The 24,390-nt window shown below is 53.7% G+C and overlaps 1 protein-coding gene across 9 annotated transcripts in view; it reads left to right on the top strand.

Moving 5' to 3' along the window:
• The first annotated feature begins 219 nt into the window (after window positions 1-219).
• The window catches only part of UNKL (unk like zinc finger), a 45,123-nt gene continuing 20,952 nt past the window's right edge, over window positions 220-24,390 (top strand). For 6 of the 9 annotated variants that reach the window (XM_049699641.1, XM_049699640.1, XM_049699644.1 and 3 more), the window contains exons 1-8: window positions 220-355; window positions 1,645-1,854; window positions 12,447-12,623; window positions 12,971-13,104; window positions 15,916-16,051; window positions 17,498-17,615; window positions 19,018-19,102; window positions 19,647-19,732. In XM_049699641.1, coding sequence (XP_049555598.1) covers window positions 279-355; window positions 1,645-1,854; window positions 12,447-12,623; window positions 12,971-13,104; window positions 15,916-16,051; window positions 17,498-17,615; window positions 19,018-19,102; window positions 19,647-19,732 — 1,023 coding nt within the window. In that variant the 5' untranslated portion in view covers window positions 220-278. The other 3 variants (XM_049699645.1, XM_049699642.1, XM_049699646.1) reach the window with 3 other exon arrangements.

Below are 24,390 nucleotides of genomic sequence, written 5' to 3'. Positions count from 1 at the left end.
GTGAACGTGGAGGCCGGGGGGGCACGGTGGGTGGAGGCGTCCGGCCGAGGCGGCGGGCTCGGGGCATGGCGTGGTTTGGGGTGCGCGCGGGTCCCCGCTTGGCGCCTGGTGCTGGGAAGTTCACTGGGCCTCCGGCACTGCGCCGGGCGCCGGATGGGGGCGTGGCGGGGGCGTGGCCGTCCCGGCGAGGGGCGCGGGTGGGCTCAGCGAGGGGGGAGATCCGGAGGGGCGGGGGCGGGCCCGCGCGGCGCATGCGCGCTGCATTGTTTTGACTGAAAATGCCGTCGGTTTCGAAAGCGGCGGCGGCGGCGTTGAGCGGGTCCCCCCCGCAGACAGAGAAGCCGACCCACTACAGGTCAGTGCCCGGGCCGGCCGCGGCGGGAGCGGGGGCGGGGCAGGGGGCGGCCCCGCGCGCCCCCGGCCCGCGCCCCCGCGCCCCTGGGCCTGGGAGCTGCCTCCGGGTGCGGCCTGGGGCCCCGCGCCGCCCCTCTCCCCGTTCCCCCCGCCCCCTGCCTCTCCCTTGCAGCCCCCTGGCCAGCCGGCCCTCCAGCCTCCGCGCCGCGCCTGGACTCTGGGCTGGTGGACCACCATCCTACTCAGCTACCGCCGCCTGAGCTCAGGAGGCGGCGCCCAGGGTCTGGGGTGGCACCTGGGCTTGGGGGCTGGAGGACGAGGTCGGGGGTCCACGCGCCTGGGTTGGGGATCGGGGAACAGCGCCTGGGGTCGTGGGTCGGGGGCCGCCGAGAATGCGCCTGTAGTCGGGGATTGGGGACCGCGTCTGGGCTCGGGCGGAGGGCGGCCATCTGGGCTCCGGCTGCCTCCTCCTGGGGTCAGGGATGGTTCCGGGGCTTGGGGACCCGGGCGTTCCTGGAGTCGGGGTATCGCACCTGAAATTGGGGGTCGCGTCTGTGTTTTGCATGAGGAGGCTGTGCATGGGGTCTGAGGGATCGCGCCTGAGGTCCGGGAACTCGCCCGGGCTCCGCGGGGGGGAGGCCGTCAGGGATCGTCTGGAGTCGGAGTGGGTGTTACGCCTGAGATCGGAGATGGGGGGCGCTGCGCCTTGGGCCAGGAGTCCGCGCCTGGATTCTGCGGGGTCGCGCCTGGGGTCGGGGACCGTGTCTGGGATTGGCAAACCATTCCTGGGACCCGAGGAACGCGACTGGGCTTGCGGGGGCGGGTGGGGTGGGTAGGGTGTCTGAACTCGGAGTGAGAGGTTGCACCTGAGCTTGGGGATCACACCTGGGGTCTGGGATGGATAGCGGCGCCTGGGGTCGGGGGTCGCACTTGGGGTCGGGGATGGGGAGTTTCACCTGGGTTAGGGGATTGTGCCTGCGATTGGAGATGGGGGGCTGCACCTGGGGTCTGGGGTCGCACCTGGAATCTGGGACCATGCCTGGGATAGAGGATGGGGGTTTGCACCTGGGGTCGAAGGTCGCATCTGGGGTCGGGGATGTGGGATCGTGCCTGGGGTCTGAGAAACGCACCTGGGTGGGGAGAGGCGGGAAGGGGGTCGGCAGAGTGGGGGATCGCGCCTGGGGTCGGGGCCCTCGGGCGCACGGGATCTGACCCCTGCCCACGAGTCCTCGGGCCGCCCGCCGGCGGCGGTGGCGACGGAAGCGACCCCAACGCTGTTTATCTTTTTAGGTATCTAAAGGAGTTTAGGACAGAGCAGTGCTCCCTGTTTGTGCAGCACAAGTGCACCCAGCACAGGCCATTTACCTGTTTCCATTGGCATTTCCTAAATCAGCGTCGGCGCAGACCGCTCCGCAGGCGCGACGGCACTTTTAACTACAGCCCGGACGTGTACTGCTCCAAGTACGACGAGGCCAGCGGCTTGTGCCCCGACGGCGACGAGTGAGTGTGCGCGGCTGCGCGGGGCAGCATGGCCCCCACACCTGAGTGGGTGGCGGACCTGGGCTTTCCAGCACCTGGCACCTGCAGGGCCCAGTCTTCACTATGAAGTTTTCCCGTGACCGCTGGTCTTGGTGGGGACATTTCCCTATTTCTTGGCCAGTGTGGGAAGAACCACATCTGGCTGGGGGATAACCCTGTACGGGACAAACCGATTTTGCTGCACTTCCCACTTTTGATTGCCACCCAGTTCTGTAAATTCCCTGCATTAGAACCAACCCTTATGAGGTAAACCTTTTGAGTTTAGAACCATTTTGTAGTTGTCAGTTGCCTTTTGGTCAGAGAGCTTGTTAGAAGGTTTGCTCACATTGTGCAAATGTTTCTGGAATGGTTCCTTTCTTTCTGTTTATATGTTTATTTTTTTAAAAATTGATAGGAAAGTTATTTGTGTAGCACTTTTAAAGTTTAGGAAATCAAGGTTTTGTTTTGGTTGCCTTTTTTTTTTCACAAGTTTTCTAATGGTGTTGTGAACAGATGTCTTCATTTTGAAATATGTAGAATAGGAAAACACGGAAAGTACAAGTCAGATTGTACATTCATATAACTGGCAGAGATTGGTAGAGGGAGGTCTTGCTTTTTTCCTGTGGGCCGTTTGAGAAGAGCCTATCCATCCCCACCTGGAGGTGAGGTGGTGGCGCTGTGCCCCAGGGCCTCTTGGAAAGAGCAGCTTGTTCAGCTTCTGTTGGATCCTGGTCTGATCTGGGGGAGGCGCTGTAGGCTTCCTCCCCTGACCCTCTGAAGGGAGGTGGTTCTCCAGGTATGGTCCCTTTTAAAGACAACTTTCACGCTGCTGCACAGGGAGACCCATGTGAATCTGTTCTTCATTTTCAAAAATGCTTAGGTCAGGGAGTAAACTTTTGACCTATGGTGATCATCTTAAAAGCTTTATATATTTCTTGAAAGGTTTTTAATTGAACACCAGATAGTTACATAGGGTTGTTGTTAAGGCAGCCTGGAGCCTGTGGAAATAATGTAGCCAGCTCCACTTTGGTTAAGATGGTATTATACTTCTGTGAAGTTTTAAAAATGCATTATTTAATTGCATCTTGAGCTGCTGTTTTCTGCAAATGGGTCTACAGAAGAGAGATATTTTTGTCTAGCTAAGGCCTGGCCTCTGGTCCCTCATATCCCTTGGCCACGTCAGTCACCTCTCTGGACCTTAAGTCCTGAGTTGCCCCCAGGGGCCACTGCTGAGACCCTGATGCAGGGATCCAGTCACCTAGCATGTCTGACCCCATTCCAGAGTCCAGGATGGGGGACTATTTGGACTATTTGGCAGTATTCACTGGTGAAGCTTTTTTTTTTTTTTTTGGCTGCACCGCATGGCATGTGGGATCTTAGTTTCCCCCATGAGGGATCGAACCTACACCCCCTGCAGCAGAAGCATAGATTCTTAACCTCTGGGCTGCCAGGGAAGTCCCCTCACTGGTGATGCTTTTTTTTTTTTTTTTTTTAACTGGTGATGCTTTTAATGCATGAAAAGAAAGCATATATATTTTTTAAATTAATTAATTAATTTTATTTTTTGGCTGTGTTCGGTCTTCGTTGTTCCGTGAGGGCTTTCTTTAGTTGCAGAGAGCGGGGGCTACTCTTCGTTGTGGTGCGCGGGCTTCTCATTGTGGTGGCTTCTCTTGTTGTGGAGCATGGGCTCTAGACGCGCGGGCTTCAGTAGTTGTGGCATGCAGGCTCAGTAGTTGTGGCTCGTGGGCTCTAGAGTGCAGGCTCAGTAGTTGTGGTGCACAGGCTTAGTTGCTCCCCAGCATATGGGATCTTCCCAGACCAGGGCTTGAACCCGTGTCCTTTGCATTGGCAGGCATATTCTTAACCACTGTGCCAGAAAGAAAGCATATTTTAACAGCTGTTTTGGGTTCCGGAGTCTGAATGTCCTGGTATGGATTTGGCCCCAATGCTGGATATCCAGGGTGGGGTCCAGTTCCTACGGAATGAAGAGTGCTGCAGTGGACACCTACCTGTGGATGGTCATTTTAAGCTGGACTCAAATATTAGTTAAATATTACAATTATTTATTGCAAAAACATTAACATGGGGAATTCCCTGGCGGTCCAGTGGTTACGACTCCGGGCTTTCACTGCCGAGGGCCCAGGTTCAGTCCCTGGTAAGGGAGCTAAGATCCCACAAGCCGCATGGTGCAGCCAAAAAAAAAAAAATTAACATATAGTCCAGATAGCATGCAGGTTAGCAGGTTATCATTGAGAAGAAGAATGGGACTAAGATGGTTGTTTGATACTGTTTTGGGTGCATCCTGTGTACATGTACACACAGTATGAAAGTACATGTGTCTTATTAAAGATTTTGTTTGTGACTTTTAGTGAGCACAAGACATGACTTGCTTCAGTCCCATAGGAAGTGTTTGACAGGCCAGACATCTCCCCTGAGAATCTCTCCTTAGTAATTACCACTCATTCCACGGGAGATAGACTTTCCCAGAGTTTGTCCTGTTGAATTACATATTCTAGCTCGTGCAGCGTTGCCATGGAATCTGTAAATAGATACTACTTTTCAGAGCAAGGAAAGGGCTTTCCTTTTATTTCAGTTCATTGGTTCTTGAAATGTCTATTTTGGGCATATGTACTACCAACCTGTTATTGTAAATCATGAATATGTATCAGAGACCAAAGACCCTTCAGCCAATATCAGGTGACATAAGCACAAGTTCTTGGAGCTTGATGGGGGCGCTGTGGGGCTGAGCCGTGGCCAGGAGGGTGGGACCCCCAAGAGGGTTGGCACCCCTGTGATGTCAACTCCTGTCCTAGGCAGGTGGTCATTCTCCCCCCTTGCTGTCACCTCTCCTCCTGGGGCCCCCTCCCCTTCTGTCACCCCTTTTCATTTGCAGGCACTCCTCCCCCGCTGTCACACCCCCGCTGTCACCCCTTTTCATTAGCGGGTAGTCCGTCACCCTTCCCCTCTCACTGTCATCCTCCTCCCAGTGACCCCTCCCCATCTGTCACCTCCACCCCCTGTGAGTACTCCAGCTGTCATCTCTGGGTAGCCCCCTCATCTCCTCCTCCCCATGGGCACCCCCTCTGTCACCCCTTTTACTCCGTGCGCAGTCACCCTCCCCCTCTCTCTGTCACCCCTCCTTCCGTGGCCCCTCCCCGTCCGCCACATCCCCCCACCACCCCACCCCGCTGTCACCCTCCGCCAGCGGGCACCCTGTGGCCGGGAAGGCCCCTCAGTGCTAGCGCCCCAGGTCCTCCCTCTCGCGGCGCCCTTTGTTCTGGCGGGCACGCCCCTTCCCCGGCGCGGGCCTCGATTGGCCGTCCAGGTCACGTGAACCCCGCCCCGCCCCCGTGGGAACTGGCCTCCCCGCGGCGCGGCTGGACCGCCTGGGTCTGCAGCTCGCTACGCGTCCTCTGTAGTCGGCCAAGAGCGAGTCGGCCGAGCGGGCGCTGCCTCCGAGCTTGAGGGCCGGCCCACCCCACAGGGTCGCTGTTCCCACCCGTGCGGATCCGTCGCAGGTATTTCTCAGGCTGGGATTTTGAAGAAAGCGACGCTCGCTTGCCGGAGCGAAGCTTGGCCGGAGGTTTGTCGCGGTCCAGCCACATCCTGAAATCTACTCTGAGAGAGGCAGTGGGTGGGGACAGACCCAGCCCCCAGCTAGTCCTGTTTGCTGCGCTGGACCATAGACCGTCAGGGAGGGTCTTCCCACCTGTAACCTAGGTGTGCTTCCGCTCCCAGGAGACCATGTGTCCGTTTTGTGCTTGTAAATGCATGTCAGGTGCGTTTACAGAGGTAGGTTCTGACGCATAAAAAGCAAAGGCCCTTCCAGGGGTCTGAGGGGCCCCTCCAGGGGAACATTTTCATTGGCAGACAATACAAGCAGTCCCCAACTATACAGAGTACAAAGTGACCATCCTCTTTTCTGATAACCCTCCTTCTCCCACAAGCAGGCAGTCCCTGGAGGCGGCCCTCCAGACCCCACATTTTATAGGTTTTCTTGGTTTTAATAAGAAGTGAGCCTGCCCCATTACTGTGCTATAACTTTCCAGATTGGCTCTAGAGATCTGCCTTGTTGTTGGTAGGGCTCCCTACCATGTTTTCACCTGGCAGGCCCAGCATTTTTCCCCACAGCTCCCTCCCTCCTCACTGCACGTTGCCTGGGACCTCCCAGCCGTGAATTTGGGCACTGTGGGAGCTTGCTGATGTACAGAAACTTTTCTATATGCCCAAGTCTTGGTGTGCCTGCTGTGTCATACTTGTCCTTAGTCTGACTTGTCTGTTGAGAGATGCTCCTGCAATGTTTAATTTTAAAAAGTCAGGTATCCTAGGACCTAAGGCTTAGGTGAAAGTCCGTTCACTTCAGGATGGTTATAAGCTGTTGCTGTTTAAACTGACCATATAAGTGAACTCTGCTTGGGCATTCGGGGTGAGGTGAAAGCCAAGGGCAGGCCACGTTAGAACATAATATTTAGGAGTCAGGGAGCTACTTAACAGTCTAGAGGAAGACACAGGCTTTACAAATCAGCCAACTTAAGGAAAGAAATTACAATTAGGTGACTGAGTTGGACCTGTCAGAGACCAGTATGTAGAAGAAGCAGAAGAATGTGAGAGTGATTGTAGCATTTCAGGCCCTCCTGCTTTGATTGAAGGGCCAGGGATGAGGAGGTGACTGGGAGGGAGCGACTGGCACAGGGAGCTCTGGTGCTCCTTGGAGGCTAGTGGGGAGACGGCCTCAGCAGAGACAGGTTCCTCGGAGAGGGTGGCAGCTTTTTGGGCACAGAGGAGGGAGGTGGACTTGTTGCCGAGCTGATGGTCCATGTTAGGGATTAATGAGGGGTCGCTGGCCTGGCTCGAGAGTCCAGGGCAGCCCTTGGAAGCCAGAGGCTGGGGGTGCCGGGCTGAATGGATGGGTGTGTGGTCCACATGGGGTTAACTGGCAACCCCCCACCCCTAGTGTCACAGAAGAGGGGGACACTCAAGCTTCTCCCCACAAGCCCCACCTTTTCGCCATCCCCAGTTGTCTGTGGCACACAGGTCTTCCTTTTCCCATTTTTCTGCTGCCACTCATTTTCCATATCCGCTGCTCGGTTCTGGTCCAGTTCACACCTCAGTTATTTCTGTGCTGTATTCTGGTCCCCACCTATGCCTGAGCTCCCTGAGGACTAGGAGAGCATCATGTTGTGCTTGAGTGTCCGTCTCAGCCCAGTGGTTCTCCCAGTGCGGCCCTCAGATCAGCAGCAGCAGCATCACCTGGGAACTTGCCAGCAGTTTCTACCCAAGGTTTCCGCCGAGATCAGATGGTCTGGGGTTAGCAGACCATCCAGGTGGTTGTGATGCGCTCCAGCCTGGCTTGCTGACCGATGTTGATGTATAGTGGAACTGAGTTTGTGGGTCCACCTTTGTTTTGGGTGAGTTTCAGGAAGGAAGGGGATGATTTCTGGCTCTCCTGGAAACACAGACAGCAGCCTCAAGCCCCTGCCATGTTCCTCTTTACCCCTCCCTCCTAGTTTCAGTGGTTCCAGAGCATCATGGCAGACCTGTATCTGGCATGTACTGCTGCATCACACCATCCATGGAGCCTTGTTTTATTTACACTGATTGGGTCACTAATTGTCATGGATGGTTTTGAGAACCACAGGTGCCACCCTGAATTTGGCGGGCTGTGGAACTGAATCACATTACAGGTGCTACAGGGCTGTCAGTGGCCCCCCCGGATGGATGAGTGAACTCCTGTGGTGAGGAAGCATCTGCACGTGGTATTGGGCTGACCCCTGGGGTTCCCACCAGCCTCTTCCCCGCTTCAGTGAGGGTCTACGTTCTGCCATTGTGTTTTCTCTAAGGTTTTCCCTTTTGCCTCTTAGATGTTCTTAGGTGAAGCCATTTTCTTTTCATTAAATGTCCTCCAATATTTTAATCTTAGCTTATGCTTTGAAGTCATGTAATACGCAGAGGTGACATGCCCCTAGTGAAATAATACTGCCTGTTCGGTGCTCAGTGCTGGCGAGAGGGGGAACCTTGGCCGGGCTCTGGTTGCCCCAGTGATGGTACTGCCAAGGAAACAAAATGATGCTTAGAGCTGACCTGAGGGACCATTAGGGAACATGAGGAAATGGGGGAGGTGTCACCCACCACATTCACTCCCCTGAGCTGTGGGGGTGCACGCAGCCTTTGCCACACCCTGCAGTTAGCGCATTGGCGATGCCTGTGGTCCGTGTGGTCCTGCTTCAGCACGGCTATGCGGACTGGGTTCTGTAGATAAACCAACAGGCAGTGCCTCAGCTCTGATGTGCTGGTCCCCTTCTCCCCAGACTCTGGAATTCTTTTGCTTTAACTTATAGTAGATTGTGAGTGTTTCTGAAGATTGGAACTGTTTTTGCAAAATGGCCATTTTCCTATTAAAGTCATTTTATTTTATTTTTTATTGTAGCAAAACATACATAACATTAAATTTATCATCTTAGCTTTTTTAATTGTACAGTTTAGTGGAATTAAGTTTACTTGCAGTGTTGTGCAGCCATCACCATCATCCACCTCCAGAACTTTTCCATCTTCAAACTGAAACTCTGTCCCCATGAAACAATAGCTCCTCCTTCCATAATTTTTGATATAAGCAGACGTATCTGTATTCTTGTTCCCCTCCCCCACCTTCCGATGTAAACCACAGGGTGCGACACTCCCTTTTCTTTATTTTTTTAATAAATTTATTTATTTATTTATTTATTTTATTTTTGGCTGTGTTGGGTCTTTGTTGCTGCACGCGGGCTTTCTCCAGTTGCGGCGAGCGAAGACTACTCTTCGTTGTGGTGTGCGGGCTTCTCATTGCGGTGGCTTCTCTTGTTGCGGAGCACGGGCTCTAGGCGCGTGGGCTTCAGTAGTTATGCCATGTGGGCTCAGTAGTTGTGGCTCACGGGCTCTAGAGCGCAGGCTCAGTAGTTGTGGCACATGGACTTAGTTGCTCCACAGCATGTGGGATATTCCCAGACCAGGGCTCAAACCCATGTCCCCTACATTGGCAGGGGGATTCTTAACCACTGTGCCACGAGGGAAGTCCTGCACTCCCTCTTCTTAGTGCTTTTCCCTCACGGTACCACCTGGTGCCCCCTCCAAAGCCGTCCACACAGACTGCCCATTCCTCCAAGCCACGCTGAGCTCCCTTGAAGTTTATCCCACAACTCGGTTGTCTCCAGCCTTTGGTGATTACGAACAAAACTTCTTTTTACCTCTGTGTGCCAGTCTGTCTTTGGGGATTGCTGGGACAGAGGGTAATGGCACCTATCCTCTTGATGCCTTTCACTTGGCGTTCTTGCCAGCAGCAGTGTTGGTTTACTATAGCCCTGCTCCTGGGGTTTTGCCCGGGAACAGGTGGGCCTCCAGGTGTATTTCTCTTATCAGAAGCAAGATGAGTGCCTCTCAGTGGTCGAGACCCTTTGCATTTTCTCTTTTATAAGTTCCTTGTTTATTTCTCTAGCCCATTGTTCTGTGAGTTCCTGGCGTCTCTATTTCTACACATTCTTTGTTAGTGATATTAGTCTATATATTAATGTGAAAAGTGGGAGGGGGTTCCTTGTTCTAGAACAGGTTCCTTGGTGTGGCAGAGACTGCTCCATGACAGCCTCACCTCTCTGGGGACCCAGAGACTGAGTTACACACCAGTGCTTGTGAGGAGATGCACAGGAGCTCTTGGAGGAGCTCAAAATGTAAGATGTAACTCTATAGTGAGGGATTTTAATCAAGGCTGAGTCAGTACCTAATATAGTAAAAATCCTAAGCAGATATTTGACCATTTCACTCACACGTCCTGAAAATGTTCCTTGGAACTTATCTTTAAGCACACGAAGGAGACAGCTCCTATTTGGGCACAGAGAGCACTGTCTGCACAGGCAGTGTTTCCTTTTTCTTGTCTGTATGTAATGCAGTCATAATTCTTTAAGTTTTTTTCTTTTCTCTTTTCACAAGGTGGGGACCAGCTAGTCTCGTAAACTGCTTTCTCCATCTTCTGCTTTTCCTTTTTCTCACGGATCTTTGGTGATTGGCAACGACAGCTGGGATTGCCCCAGAAGTGTTTGTGCAGAGTTAATTGGAGGAATTGCCTCATTTTCAGTTCCCGCCACTCACAAGAGAGTGTGGTCATCACCTCCACCTTGTGCCCATGTGAGGGGCCCGAGGGGCTGGCTGTGTTCTGTCCTCTTGAACTGGGTGCTGTCACTCAGGTGTCAGTTTGTGAAATGCCACAGGCCATCCAGGTATGACCTGTGACACACTTCCCTGTAAGTGTGGTGTATTTCAACACAAACATAGAGACCATCTCTCTCTTCTCTGTCTCCAGTGGGCTTTGTTTAAAGTTGTGATAACATTCATAAAGTTTGCCATTTTAACCATCTTTTAAATTAATTAATTAATTTATTTTTGGCTGCGTTGCGTCTTCGTTGCTGCGTGCAGGCTTTCACTAGTTCTGGCGAGCGGGGGCTTCTCACTGCGGTGACTTCTCTTGTTGCGGAGCATGGGCTCTAGGCATGCAGGCTTCAGTAGTTGTGGCACATGGGCTCAGTAGTTGTGGCTCACAGGCTCTAGAGCACAGGCTCAGTAGTTGTGGTGCACTTAACCATTTTTAAATGTGCAATTCAGTGGCATTAATTACATTCACAAAGTTGTACAACCATGACCTCCATCTATTTCCAGATTCTTCCTTCCAGACAGAAATTTTGTCCCATTACACACTCACTCCCCCTCTCCCTCCCCCAGCCCGTGGCACCCACCCTCTACTTTCTTTTTTTGTTTGTTTGTTTTCTTTATTCTGTTTATTATACTCACATATTTAATACATATTTATTGACTTAATAAAAATGAGAAAATGCTTAGTATAATTGTTTTCAAACACGTTCTTTGAAACAGTAATATATTATTCTCTGTTTCATCAGCATGCTATAAAAAGATTTAGGTAGTACATGATATATATTTTTTTTCTTTCTTTTTTTCTTTCTTTTTTTTAAAACATCTTTATTAGAGGATAACTGCTTTACAATGGTGTGTCAGTTTCTGCTTTATAACAAAGTGGATCAGTTATACATATACATATGTCCCCATATCTCTTCCCTCTTGCGTCTCCCTCCCTCCCACCCTCCCTATCCCACCCCCACTCTCTACTTTCTGTTGCTATGAATTTGACTGCTTTAGGGGCCTCATGGGAATGGACCCACACAGTATTTGTCCTTTTGTGTCTGGCTTCTTTCACTTAACAGAATGTTTTCAAGGTTCATCCCTGTTGTAGCCCGTACCAGTGCTCATTCCACTGTCTGGATGGACCATGTTTTTGTTCATCCATCCATCGGCTGGTGGACACTCGGGTTATTTCCAGCTTTAAGCTCTTGTGACTCGTGCTGCTGTGATCGTGGGGGCACATGTATCTTCGAGACCCCAGCTCTTCCGGGAGTGCATCTGGATCTTCTGGGCCCACAGCATTTGCCTTTTGCTTGGTTGGCTCCAGGGGACCCGGGGACTTGCCGGGGCATGGCGTCCTCTCTGTCCTGCTCTCATGGCCTGCACACCCAAGGTGTTCCTTAAGGTCTGGGGTGAGCTGTCCGAACTCTGAGCCTCTGTTTCTTCATCTTACCAGATGGGGGTTTAAACTGGTTGGTCCCTAAGTCATTTTTTCTTTTACTTTTGGTCTTGTCCATCCATCTGTGCTCTGCATGGGGAGCCCCCCACCCCCACAGGTGCTCCCAGCACCCAGGTCCACAGCCTGCAAGGCAGCGAGGTGGGAGTGGACCTTTCCCAAGCCCCACACAGTGCTCCCCAGCCATCTCTGGGGGTGATGCCCTTGTTTTTAGATCTGGGGACTTGCAGCCATGGCTCTGCCTTGGCCTTGGGCCACTCCGGGGCTGCTCAGAGTTCTCTGCGTATCCCCTCTCTTTCTTCTGGGTCTCTGGCTCTTGTCTGGAGGGACTGACCTTGAGGCGGGCTCAGTGCCCTGCCCCATGTCTTCTGGAACCGTCCATGCCACCTCTGCCACTGCCACCTCTGCCGCTGCCACATCCCTGCAGCGGGAGCCCTTACCCTAACCCTAACCCTTGCTGCTCAGGGAGCCGCATGTGGCTCTCCCTGGAAGTGCGTGGCTCTGGGCCTTTGTGTGGCCTGTGGGATGCTGCCCCATCCGTGCCTCCCCCCAGCTGCTTCTCCCCAGCCTGTCTCCCCCCAGCGTCCCCCTCCAGCCCTTCCAGGCTCCTCCACCTCCCTCGAGGGGTCCCTGAAAGGACCTGGACGGGGGATGGGAGAGGCCACCAGCCCCTTACTTGATGGGGGAACTTTGTTTTCCACTTTATTCAAAAAATTATGAAGGGTGATTTTCGGGTAACTTGGGTGTTGTATTTTTCTCCCATGTGTAATTGAGGGATTTGTGGGGGTCTGAGTGCCGTGGGGGAGGATCTGGAGCAGGGACGGGTGCTCTGTCCAGTGCTGTTCATCCTCCGACTAGAGCAGGTGTTTGGGAAAAGGAGACAAGAACCAGCTGCTGGGAGCAGGTTGACACCGTGGTGGCCCCAGGGCCCAGACGGTGCATGTCGTCTTCTGCTTCCCAGATGTCCGTACCTGCACCGGACGACCGGGGACACGGAGCGCAAGTATCACCTGCGCTACTATAAGACGGGCACATGCATCCATGAGACAGATGCCCGGGGCCACTGCGTGAAGAACGGGCTGCACTGCGCCTTCGCGCACGGCCCCCTGGACCTGCGGCCGCCCGTGTGTGACATCAGGTGAGTGGCCGTCCTGCCGGGAGCCACTCTCCTCCCTGTGTTTCGGGTATTGCTTGCCTCAAGCAGCTCTTTCTGAGCCTTGATTTTACTGCTAATGAGAAAGTGACCCTTCTCCTCCCTCCTGACCCGGACCCGAGGGAGCTTGTGGCGTCTCGCACGCTCGGCTCTGAGGCTCTTGGGATTTGGGCCAAGACTGTCATCCTGGAACGGGGGCCCCAAGGCTGTGGGCTGCACGTCCTGAACCCTCACGTAGGCGGCTTCATAAAGTGACAGAAGCCGGTGGCTATCTCACTGTCGGAGGCTTCGGACAGGCTGCAGCACCGTGACCACGTGCCGTTTGGTTGCAGGGAGCTGCAGGCCCAGGAAGCCCTGCAGAACGGCCAGCTCAGTGCTGGGGATGGCGTCCCTGACCTGCAGCCTGCGGTCTTGGCCAGCCAGGCTCTGATGGAGAAGATCCTGGGCGAGGACCCCCGGTGGCAAGGTAACCCTGCAGCCGCTGCTGGGGCGGGGGGCTCATCTCTGTCTGTAAAGTGCCTGCATGGTGGACCTCATCGCCCCCTTTACAGGTCAGGAGGGGAGACCAAGGTTCCATTCGAGCACATCACCCTCAGCCCCTCCAGCAGCCCGTCTGGTCCCCAGGCTGCTCTGGGGGAGGGGCCTGCACGGCTGGCACAGCTCCTGCTAGGTGTCTGGTCCCAGAGCCAGCCTGGTCCCCAGCAGCCTCCACAGATGATGGCTATGGGCAGTGAGGTTTGCTTAATTGTAAAATACCCATCATGTAAATGTGCCATCTTAACCATCTGAAAGTCACAGGTCCGTGGCATTTGGTGCACCACAGTGTTGGGCAACCATCAACTCTGTCTGGTTCCAGAACATTTCCATCACCTCGGACAGAAACCCATGCCCATCAGTGGTCTCCCCTTCCCAGCCCTGCACCCACTAGCCTGGCTGTGTCTCCGTGGAGCTGCCTGTTTGGATGTTTCCCAAGGGTGGTGCGGTTTTAAGAGAAACCCCCTCAGTAATGCCATGTCTCCTTGGACTGGCTTTGCTCTCACGCGCGTAAACGCTTCAAGGCTGCGCTTACTTCAGTGATGAATTCCCTACAAGGGTCTTTCCCCCACGCGCCGAATCCTATGCCACCCTGGGCCCAGGGACGAATTAACAAAGGTGACTGCCCAGGCCTTCCTGATGCCCAGGCCTCAGGCCGGGCCCTGCAGGAGCGCTGAGGATCCTAGCCTTCCATCGCGCCTGTGGTGTGGGGGGCCTGGACCACAGCATATATGGGGGTCCCAGCATCGCCATGTCCCTCTGGGGAGAGGATTGCACAGAGGGAGGGCTGCGCCCACAGCTCCCTGCCTCGGGGCTTGTCCTTCTCTTGTTGCAGCCCCTCGGTCTCCCTGGTCCTGGACCACAGGCTCCACCTGTGAGCTCTGGCTTGTGGTGCAGGTGGGGGTACAGGTCCTCTCTTGTCACTGTCAGGTGGGCTGAGCTTGAGGAAGGGAAGGTGGGAGGAGGCGCTGGGTCGGGTCTGGCCGGGTAACTAACCCTCAGCGCCCATGGTTTGGATTTTTAATTAGTAGATTTTATTTTTTAGGGAAGTTTTCGGTTAACAAAAAAATTACACATCATGAATGTCTTGTGTTGATGAGGTAATATTTGTTAGAATTGACAACCAATATTGATACATGATTATTAATTAACAGCACAGTTTACCCCTGCATTGTGCATTCTCCGGGTTTGGGCAAATGTGTAAAGACACGGATCCTCCATTATGATGTCATGCAGGTAGTGTCACTGCCCTAAGGTCCTCTCTGCTCCACTGCTGGTGACCACTGATCTTTCGCCCCATTGTTTTGTCTTACAGTTGGGATCACACAGTGTGTAGCCTTTGCACTTAGTGCTGTGCATTCAGGGTTCCCTGTGTCTCTTTGGGGCTTGGTAGCACCTTTCTTCTTTTTTTTTCTCATATTATCTTAGCACCTTCTTCTTATTGCTGAATAATTCTCCACATCTGGGTGGACCGTTCATCCGTCACCCACTAAAGGGCGTCCCGGAGCCCTTGTGACTCATAGGCACTGCCACGCCTCTCACTTCTTTGTGGTTCATGCCACTCAGCGCAGGACCTCATGTCTGTTGGAGGTCCTCTGTCAATGCTTGTGAACAAATGTCTTACAATTTTTATTTTCTTAAAATCGTCTTTTCTGTTTAAACTCCTTTTGTCCTCTCTGTGCCCTGCTGTGTGGTTCACGTCCCTTGTCATTTTATCAGTTATTTGGAACTGAGTTTGGTGTGTGGGGGGTGGTGCCATTAAATGTGGGTGTGGAAGCGTGTCCCGGGCGTGGCTCCCGGGGTTGGCCCGGCAACACAGCCTCCCTCCACTGTCTTCCCCTCCATGCCTTGAGGGTCAGCCCCCCTGGGCAAGTGTAATTAAAAACAATGTCGTTTGTAAAAAAAAAAAAAAAAAAAAAGGGGAGGGTCAGTTATTAACCAACCCAAGAATGGGTATGATTTTCAAGAATCTCCTTTCATCCATTACTGCTTTTAAATGACCCCTGGTGGTTTTTGTGTTTATTTTTGCTTTGAGATAAAATTCAGGTAACGTGAAATTAACTACTTAAAAAATAGACTTTATTTTTTTTAGAGCAGTTTTAGGTTCCACATTGTGGAAAGTTCAGGGAGTCCTCACATACCTGGTACCTCCATACACACGGCAGCCCCCCTGCAGTGTGATGTTTGTCACAGCTGAGAGCCTGCATTGACATGTCAGCATCACCCAGCGCCCATCATTTACCTTGGGGTTAAAATGAGCCATTTAATTTATTTTTATTTATTTATTTTTTAAATTTGTATGGTACTTTATTGGGTGTGAAATGAGCCATTTTAAAGTGTATTTCAGAGGTTTTTAGTATGTTCACAGTGTTGTGCACCCATCACTTTTATCTGGTTCTAAAACTCTATCTAGTCTCCCCAAAGAAGCCCCAGCCCCTGATACCCACTAATCTACTTTCTGTTTATGGATTTGCCTGTTTTGGATGTTTCCTATAAGTAGAATCATACAACATGTGCCTTCTGTGTCTGCTTCTCTCACTGAGCATTGTGTGTTCAGATTGTTAAAGTCTCATCCACGTTGTAGCACGTGTCAGTGCTTCACTCCTCTTCATGGCCGAGTGATGCTCCACCACATGGCTGGGCCACATGGCGTTTACCCATCATCTGCCGATGGACATCTTTTGGCTGTGTGGCTGCCGTGAGCACACGTGTGCACGTTTCCGTGTGGACCCCTGTTTTTCAGATACCAACTTCGTGCTAGGCAGCTACAAGACAGAGCAGTGCCCCAAGCCGCCACGCCTGTGCCGCCAGGGCTACGCATGCCCGCACTTCCACAATAGCAGGGACCGGCGGCGGGACCCCCGGAGGTTCCAGTACAGGTGAGCCTGGGCCACGGGCGCCGCAGGGCCCTGGCCGACTTCTCTGGTGTGGGCCCAGCCCGGCGGTCCCCTCTGTTCACACTCACGTTGGCTCGAGGCTCTAGTTTAGGCAGCCACCCCTCTGCTCCCTTCACTCTCCCCAGAGGCTCTGGTGTCCAGCCAGCCGGCAGGTGCAGTCAGGGCGTGGCTCCTCCATTTCCCCCCCTCCCCCGGCCTCCCTCCTGTGACCTGTGTGTCCCTGCCAGCAATAGCACCTACTGGCAAGGAACTGGCCCTTGCGAGGCTGAGAGTCCCAGTGCCCACAGCCTAACTTCACCCTCTCCGGGGGACTGATGTCCTCGGGGTGGTGGGTTTGGGCCTCATCTGGTTTCATGCACCTGGCAGTCCTGGTCTCTTCCTAGGCCGTCTCCTCCTCACTCCAGCTGCCCTCACCTTGGTGCCCAGCTTAGCCTCGGGTTTACCAACTTGCTGGATGGACCTGGCACTGGGCGGGGTGGGGGACTGGGGACACGGAACCCCAGGGGTGCCTGGGCACCTTGGCCCTCACCTCGCTCCTCCCTTGGGTCCCGAGCTCTGTGTAGAGCTTGTTCTTGGAGCAAAGAGCCTCTCTCTAATAATTGGATGCCACCTCACCTGCCCGAGAGCCCTCACTTTCAGATAAAGTTGTTTTTATGACAGTCACTGTTCTGAGTAGTTTCAGTTGAGGGACAGAGAACCTTTGGCTTTTAGTCACCCAATGTCATCTTGAGAAGGTGAAGTGAATTTACTGTGTATCAAAGGGATAGAAAATCGTAAAAAATAAAAGTTTTATTTCCCACAGATGATAATTTTTTAAATAAATCCAATACAATAAAGCTGTCAGGAAGTACCTGAAGAATAGAGGGTATTGGGTAGGGTTTTCATATTGTAGGACCAAAGTCTCAGGTTCAATTTTGAAATAGTTTCATGGGGAGACAGAGTGTGGTCCCCTGGTGGGCTGGGCGGGGGCTGGGCCTGGTCTTCTCCTGCTACAGGAAGCCTGGCTGCGTCTCCGAGGTGCTTGTCACAGTGGCATCGGTGGCTCTGACTCACTTCACATTTTGTGGAAAATGAAAACGGGCTCCTGAATGCCTTCTGGGTTCCACCAGGCACCTGCACTCCTTTTTATTTATTTATTTATTTATTTTTTGGCTGCCCTCTGCGGCATGTGGAATCTTAGTTCCCTGACCAGGGATCGAACCCACGCCCCCTGCAGTGGAAGCACAGAGTCCTAACCACTGGACGGCCAGGGAAATCCCTGCCCTGCTTTTTTTTTTGCCTGTCCTGTGAGGAAGGGGCCAGTGCTTCCAGGGCTGGCACCCATGTCCCCTGGTGGTGCACGTGTGCTCAGCACTGTGCGGACAGCCTGACGCCCCAGGGCATGTGGGGAGGACATCCATCCTCCGCTGACTCCTCCTTGTCCCCCAGGTCCACCCCCTGCCCCAGCGTGAAGCACGGTGACGAGTGGGGCGAGCCCTCCAGGTGCGAGAGCGGGGACAGCTGTCAGTACTGCCACTCGCGCACAGAGCAGCAGTTCCACCCCGAGGTACGGGAGCACCCTCGGTCCAGGGACGGGCTCAAAGGACTCGCAGGGCTGAGCATCTATGGTTCTTTACACGGAAAGAATGCGATTAAAATCAGCAAAGGATCAAGGCCACAGGGGCGGGTCCTGGGGAGACCAGGCACGCACTGTGGACGGTGTGTCCTTCTCCTAGCCACCGTGTGTGGCTGTATTTGTGGCCATACTCACAGTGCTGCCAGCTGGGAAGTCACCCTAGCCTTGGCATCTAGGGTTTTTACTGGGGGTCGGTCAGCAGACGTGGCTAACCTCAGTCTCTGGCCCCTGCAGAGGCTGAGCCAATGTTGCGTGGCGCAGGCCCACCTTAAGTCACCATGTGGCATGGCCCAGGGCCCCAGGTAAACAGAGACCCGACCAGGCAGGACATTCCAGGGACTCAGACGTCACCTCCCTGAGCCCATCAAAGCCAGTCCTTCCTTTGGGGCATGCGGGTGTGGACAGGGAAGCCATGGAGTTAACCCTTTGCTGCACACTCGGATTTGTGTTAAAAACGAACAAGCACACAAAGCCCCTGGACCAATGGGAGAGCATCAGAGCACCGGGACCAGGAGGGTCAGGGCCAGTCTGGGAGCAGGCTCTGCGGTGAAGGAGCGCCCAGCTGTGCCCCAGCTGGGGCACCTGGGCTCCAGGGAGGGGTGGGCTCCTGGTCTGAAAGGCTGTGGTGTTTCATTTCTTAAAAGTTTCTTCTGTCTAGAGATTCAGTGCTTCAAAGCGTGCATAAAACAACACTTAGATTCCTGATATTTGGAGTTCTGAATTGGAGACCTTTTGAAATTGCTTCTGTTGGTGACCCTTAAAATTTCAGTGCAGGTGCTCAGGGGATGGTCAAAGAGCCACAGGGAACGAGCAGTGTTTCGGGCAGGGAAGGGGGCGGGTGGCAGCACCCATGAGGGTGTCTGGGGCCTAGAGGCCGCTGTCCCTTCTGGGCAGGCTGTGCTGCGGCGCCACACCCAAGTGAAGCAGCCTTGGGTCTGGCCATGGAGTGGACGCACGTGGTCACTTAACAGGCATTTCTTGCCCACCTGCTGTATACCAGGCACTGAACCAGGTGTATCTTTCAGGAAGTGCCAAGTGGACAAGCTGACCTGATATGTGATTTCAAGGACAGGTGCTGCAGGAGCAGCCTCAGGCCCACACGGTTTCCCAGGCTGACTGGCCCTGCGCAGACAGGGCGTCCTGGGACTGCTGGGAGGAGTGGGGACGAGGGGTGCGGTGTCCACATCCTTCTTTTTCAGGATACCCCCTTGTGATTACCAGCTCTGGGCCTCCAGCTGGAAGGAGGAGGCCAGGCCCAGCCAGCTCTGGGCCTCCCACGGAAACAGGTTTCCAGTCCAGCCTCTCTATTTGCTGTTTTATTTTCATTTCCTAGATCTACAAGTCTACCAAGTGCAACGACATGCGACAGACTGGGCACTGCCCTCGGGGCCCCTTCTGTGCTTTTGCGCACGTGGAGAGTGAGTACCTTGGTGCACCCGGAGCAGGCAGGGCTCAGCCTCGGTCGGGGGCGGCTGGGAGGGTCGGCGGGGCTCTGGGCTTCATGGGGTTCAGCATGGCCCTGCCTCTGGACACCCCAGGGCCATGAGTGTAGTAATTTTGGCCAGGTGAGCCCATAAAGTCCCCAAAGGCAGAAACCATGTCGGTGACAGGAAATGCATAGACACGGCCCTTCCCCGGGGTTCCCGAGAGCTTCCTCTTAAAGCTTTTTGATTTGGGATTCCTGTTCTTATGAGCATAGTTGCAAATTCTGCTTTTACTATTTTTTATTTTAATGGGGAGGGTGGCTTTTCCTGTTGAAATTTTCCATTACTTTCTGCTGTTGGAGTTGTTCATGATTTGCTCTGGAAGACGCCAGGGTCCCATGCGGTCGGCTCGGCTCACAGCGGCTCTGGCCGACCCGTTAGAGACTAGCGCACGCTTGCTCTCCCTGATCTGTGGGGTCTTTTTAACCAAAGTCTCAGCCAGCAGCCACTCAAAGCCTGCCACCCCCTTTCTCGGCAGAGAGTCTTGGAATGGCCAGCGACTGGGGCTGCCGAGACCTCACCTCCACCAGCGGCCCCGTGGCCCCCAGCGGGCAGCCCGGACACGTAAGTGGACGGCGTCCCGAGGAGGGTGCCCGCTCTGCTGTTTGGTTTGAATCCAGCATTAGGTACACGGATGGATGTGATCTCTGGGTGACATGGTTGGAGGCGGCCTGCCTGCAGGGTTGGCGGCTCCTTATAGAAGAGTCTAGAAGAATCCTGGCTGAGTCCTGGCCCGGGTGTACTTGCCTGGCCTTGCCTTTTGCCAGACACGCACATATTGGCCATGTGCGAGGCGCGGTCTCTGGCTGAGTGTGAAGAGGGGCCCTGAGTCCATGGGGATCCCTGAAGGGCAGGAGAGGCGGGTCCCCAACGAGGTGTGAGGGCAGACCCAGGCGTCTCAGTGAGAGTTGTGCAGTGAGAGATGGGGGGCCTTGTGGGTTAGGACCCTTGTCCCCGTGCAGGTGGAGGGGACAATGGGGGGCTCCATCCTGCGTCCCGTCCGTCACTGTGGCATGGTCGTGGGCATGGTTGTGGGCTCCTTGGCTCTGCCTTACGTCTCTGAGGATGATCCTCTTCCTCGCACGCGTTTTTATCTGTCGTGTTGGTGTCACTGAGGAGGTGGCCGCCTGGGATTGGTTCTAGGAAGGAAACTGAAGAAAACTCAGGTGTTTCCCCATCCTGTCTTTCTTTCCACTTGGTGCTTTTCTGAAAAAACAGAAGGACAGGAAAGGTGAGGACAGCTGAGGTGGGGTTTGCTTAGAGGAGCCCTGCCAGGCACACAGTTCATCACTGCTCCTTCAGCACGGAGGAGCATTCGGGACTGCCACTCTCTTCCAGTAGCAGAGCCGGCGCTTGGCAGAGGCAGAAGCTAGTCCCCTCCTCACCTTCTTGGTGGCTCCCAGGGGGTGTGACAGTCGTGGTTTCAGGTGGTGGTCAGAGGGCCACTGGCTTGGCTCCCACTGAGGGCCAGGGTGGATGGATCCTCGGTGTGGCTTGTACCTGAAGAAGCAACAACCAGGGTGTTTGGACGGGGAAGCTGGGACCCTGCAGGAGGCGCCTCCGGCTGCTGGGCGGTGCCAGAACAGTGCGCCCACCCCTGCAGACAGACTCTCAGGGCATCCTTTGTCTTTTGTTAATTATTTTGCAACTTAAAAGTCACCGTGCTAGAACACATAGTGGGTGCCAGGGCTGGGGAAGGGATGGCAGTGAGGGCTCAGTGGGGAGGGTTCCTTTGCAGATGGAAATGTGGAAGTGGATAAAGGTGGGGTTCGCACAACATCGTAAATGTGCCAAATGCCACTGAATGCTTCACTTTTTAAAAATTACTCTTGTGTGAATTTTGCCGCGATTTTTTAAAAAACTAAAAAAAGTAATGAAGCATCCTGTTTGGGGCTGGCTCTGACTTTCGGGCCCAGGACGTAGATAGCCTCAGGGCAGGCCTGGCAACACCATCTTCCTGCATGGTGCTGGGCTCCAGCTGTGTGTTGGGCGACTTTGGCTGAGCGGGAGCCCTGGTTTTGTCTCTCTCAGGTCTCCTGTTGCAGCAGCCCCGCAGGGAGCGCCCGGCAGCCCTGCCAGGTCTAAACAGGAAGATCGTGCAGGGGAGGGCATTGTGCTTGGGGCAGGTGGCGGGGGGTGGGGTTGGGGGGGCGAGGTTCTCATTCTCTACTGGTTGCCTCCTCCATCCTGAGTATATTTGTTTGTGAGGATTGTCACAAGTCCCGAATCCAGCCTTGTGCACAGTGGGTGTTCCTGCTGCTTCCTTTTCAGTGTAGAGAGAGTCTGGGTGAACAGACAAACCATGAACCTCACTATGCATACTTCACCCTGGTGGGGGAGAGATGCCTGGAGTCTCATCACCTGTAGATGTGGTCCTGGGTTTGAGGAGTCTGTCTTGGGTTTGAATCCCTCCTCTACGACCGGGGAGAGGGAAGCGGCTTCCCCACTGCTTGCTTCCGGCTGTGGGGCCCACGTAGCTGTGCGTCGGCTCCCGCTGCCGGCACCCTCTCCTCACTGTGTCCAGAACTGGCCACATCATGTGACCTGCTGGCATCTCTCAACAGAAACACATTGTGAAATAATAGAAAATATGTATATTGGTCTCTTCTCCCCCTGGCTCCTCACACAGGACTCCAAGACCCTCATAATTCTTTTGTTCCAGTGAGGTGACTCTTGGTGGGCTCCTGGATGGGGCTGGTCACAAGAAAGACCAGGTGTGATTAGAAGCCTGGAACTTTCAGCCCTACCCCCATCCTCTGGGGAGGGGGAAGGGGCTGGAGATTGAGTCAATAGTGGATCGTGCCCACGTGATGACCCTCCATAAAAATCTCTAAAGTATGAGGTTTGGAGAGCATCCAGGTTGGGGAACACATCCATGTGCGGGAGGGTGGTGCACCCCAGCTCCACGGGGACAGAAGCTCCTGCACTTGGGACCCCTCCGGACCTTGCCCGGAGTGCCTCTTCACCTGGCTGTGCATCTGTGTCCTTTATTACATCCTCTATTACATAATGAGCCAGTAAACATAGTTACATGTTTCCTGGAGTTCTGTGAGCTATAGTACAATGGCTTGGGTTCCATTGTAGATGGAACCCAAGGAGGGGGTCATGGAAACCCTGGTTTACAGCTGGTTGGTCAGGCGCACAGGTGACAACTTGGGACTTGGATTGGCGTCTGAGGTGCAGCTGTGTCTCGTGGAACAGCCCTCAGTCTGTGGGGGTCTGCGCTGTCTCCAGGTAGCGAGTGTCACAGAGGAGTGTTTCCTCTTCACCAGCTGTGACTTTAGCACAACCTTTCTGCGTGCTGCCTCTCATGTCTGGCTGCAGACGCAGCTGAGTTCCTTTGGTGAGGCAGGGAGCTAGGCTGCTCTCCTGGGTGATGCCCACCCTGCTCCCCGGGTCAGGCTTCCAGCCCCACAGCTGCTTTAGGCAGGGTGCACCTGGATTTGCCCACCTCACAGGTCCTCAGTTACCCTGAGGTGGGACTCGAGTGTGTCAGTGTAACCGTTTCAGAATGAACAGCAGCGCCTCGTGTGGCCACCACCTCTGCTCGTCCTTATGTGAGACAGAACTCATTCAGGTGGGCCTAAGGCCAGGACTGGAAATTGAGGGAGAAGTTAAAATCCTCCAAGAAGTTACCGAGTCCGTTGTACTGCTCACCGCATGACAGGCCAGTAAGTCGAAAGATGAGTTGTTGGGGCAAGGAATAGCAACTTTATCCGGAAAGCCAGCAGACCAGGAGGACAGTGGACTAGTGTCCCAAAGAACCCAGTTAGAATTTAGGCTTCTTTTGTACTAAAAGGAGAGGGCGTATGGTTAGTTGTTGCGAACTTCTTGGAATCCTTTGTTCTCAAAGCTGTCTGCATAGGTCTGGTCACGTTCCTATAAACCTCCAACAAGATAAATGTTATGCTCTGTTTTGCAACTTTTTATCTCTATATGAATGGAAAAGTGATAAACCTTTAAAGGTCAGAACTTTGAGAATGGGCTATCCTGTGTATTTCAGGCTATAGGCAACATTCTTTTAGTGATTAACTTGTAGCAAAAGCAATAGAATACAAAGGTTAAAGCAAAAGAAACAATCCAATATGGAGTCAGATTTGTTCTTCCCTATTACAAAGTTTCCGTTAAAAAGATTCAAGCAAAGTGTTTCAATGTGAAACATCCAGTCTTCCCCTGGAGGACCACAACATTGGAACTGGGAACTGGCTCGTCCTCCTGCCTGACATTTTCAGCACATGCTCAAATAGATTTTGAGCATCCAAGAATCATGTGGGATCTGAGGCGCTGGGGTCAACTCGGGCCGCCTCTGGGCATGGGTTCAGGGGCATGTGGTTTGGTCGTGACCCTAAGGGAATACGTCGATTGGGGTGTTTGGAGAAGCTCGGACCTCAGCATGGGTCTCACTGTCCCAAACGAACCATTTTCGTTTAAATTGGGGGTGAGGAATAGAGGACAGCTTCCCTTCCCCATTTTCCTGAATCTCAGTCAACTTTGACAGCAGAACTGAACGTAAGTGAAAGAACTCTGTGCTCTATCCGGGGCAAGCTGCTCTCACCGGCCGCCCTCTTGCCCCGTTCCAGAATATTCACGCACAGCTAGGTGCCTGCTCAGCACACCTGAAAGCTCCTGTGTGATGGTGGGTTGCTGACATTGCAGAGCATGAGCTCCCCTCCCCGCCCAGCACAGGTGCAGGCCCAGGGAAGAGTCAGGAGGGCCCCTGGACGGGGACAAGGCCCCACGCAGGAGCTCTGGGACTTTATCCTGAAGGCGAGCAGAGCTGTTTCAGGGCAACCTGGTTTCTTCACAATGTAGCTTCTCCTTAGAGCGAGGGTCTCAGGTCTCTGGTCAAGGCCTTCGGAGGCCAACAACCAAATTGGGGTGTGTGGGGGGGTCACTTCTGGGTGAAAAGAATGCAAGGAAACCAGAGAAACCAGGACGGGCTCAGAGTTGAGCTGGGTGTTGGGCATCAGGCAGGAGGAAGGGGCCCCATTCAGGGCCTGTGTGAACATGGCTTCTTCTCTGCCTTCTGAGAGTCTTCTGGGTCCTTCTACAAATCCAGAAATCAAACAAGGAAGGAAGGGATGACCTAAGCCACTGCCACAAGTTCAAGTTCACTTAACATAAGATTAGGCACAAAAATCAGAATAACACTCAGATCTAAAGAACGTTTTTTTGTTTTGTTTTTTGTTTTTGTTTTTGGCTGTGTTGGGTCTTCGTTGCTG

The sequence above is a fragment of the Orcinus orca genome, chromosome 16, assembly GCF_937001465.1.
Source record: "Orcinus orca chromosome 16, mOrcOrc1.1, whole genome shotgun sequence".
Classification (NCBI taxonomy): Eukaryota; Metazoa; Chordata; class Mammalia; order Artiodactyla; family Delphinidae; genus Orcinus; species Orcinus orca.
Note: the sequence above shows the minus strand (reverse complement) of the source record. Positions and strands in the feature narration are given on the sequence as shown.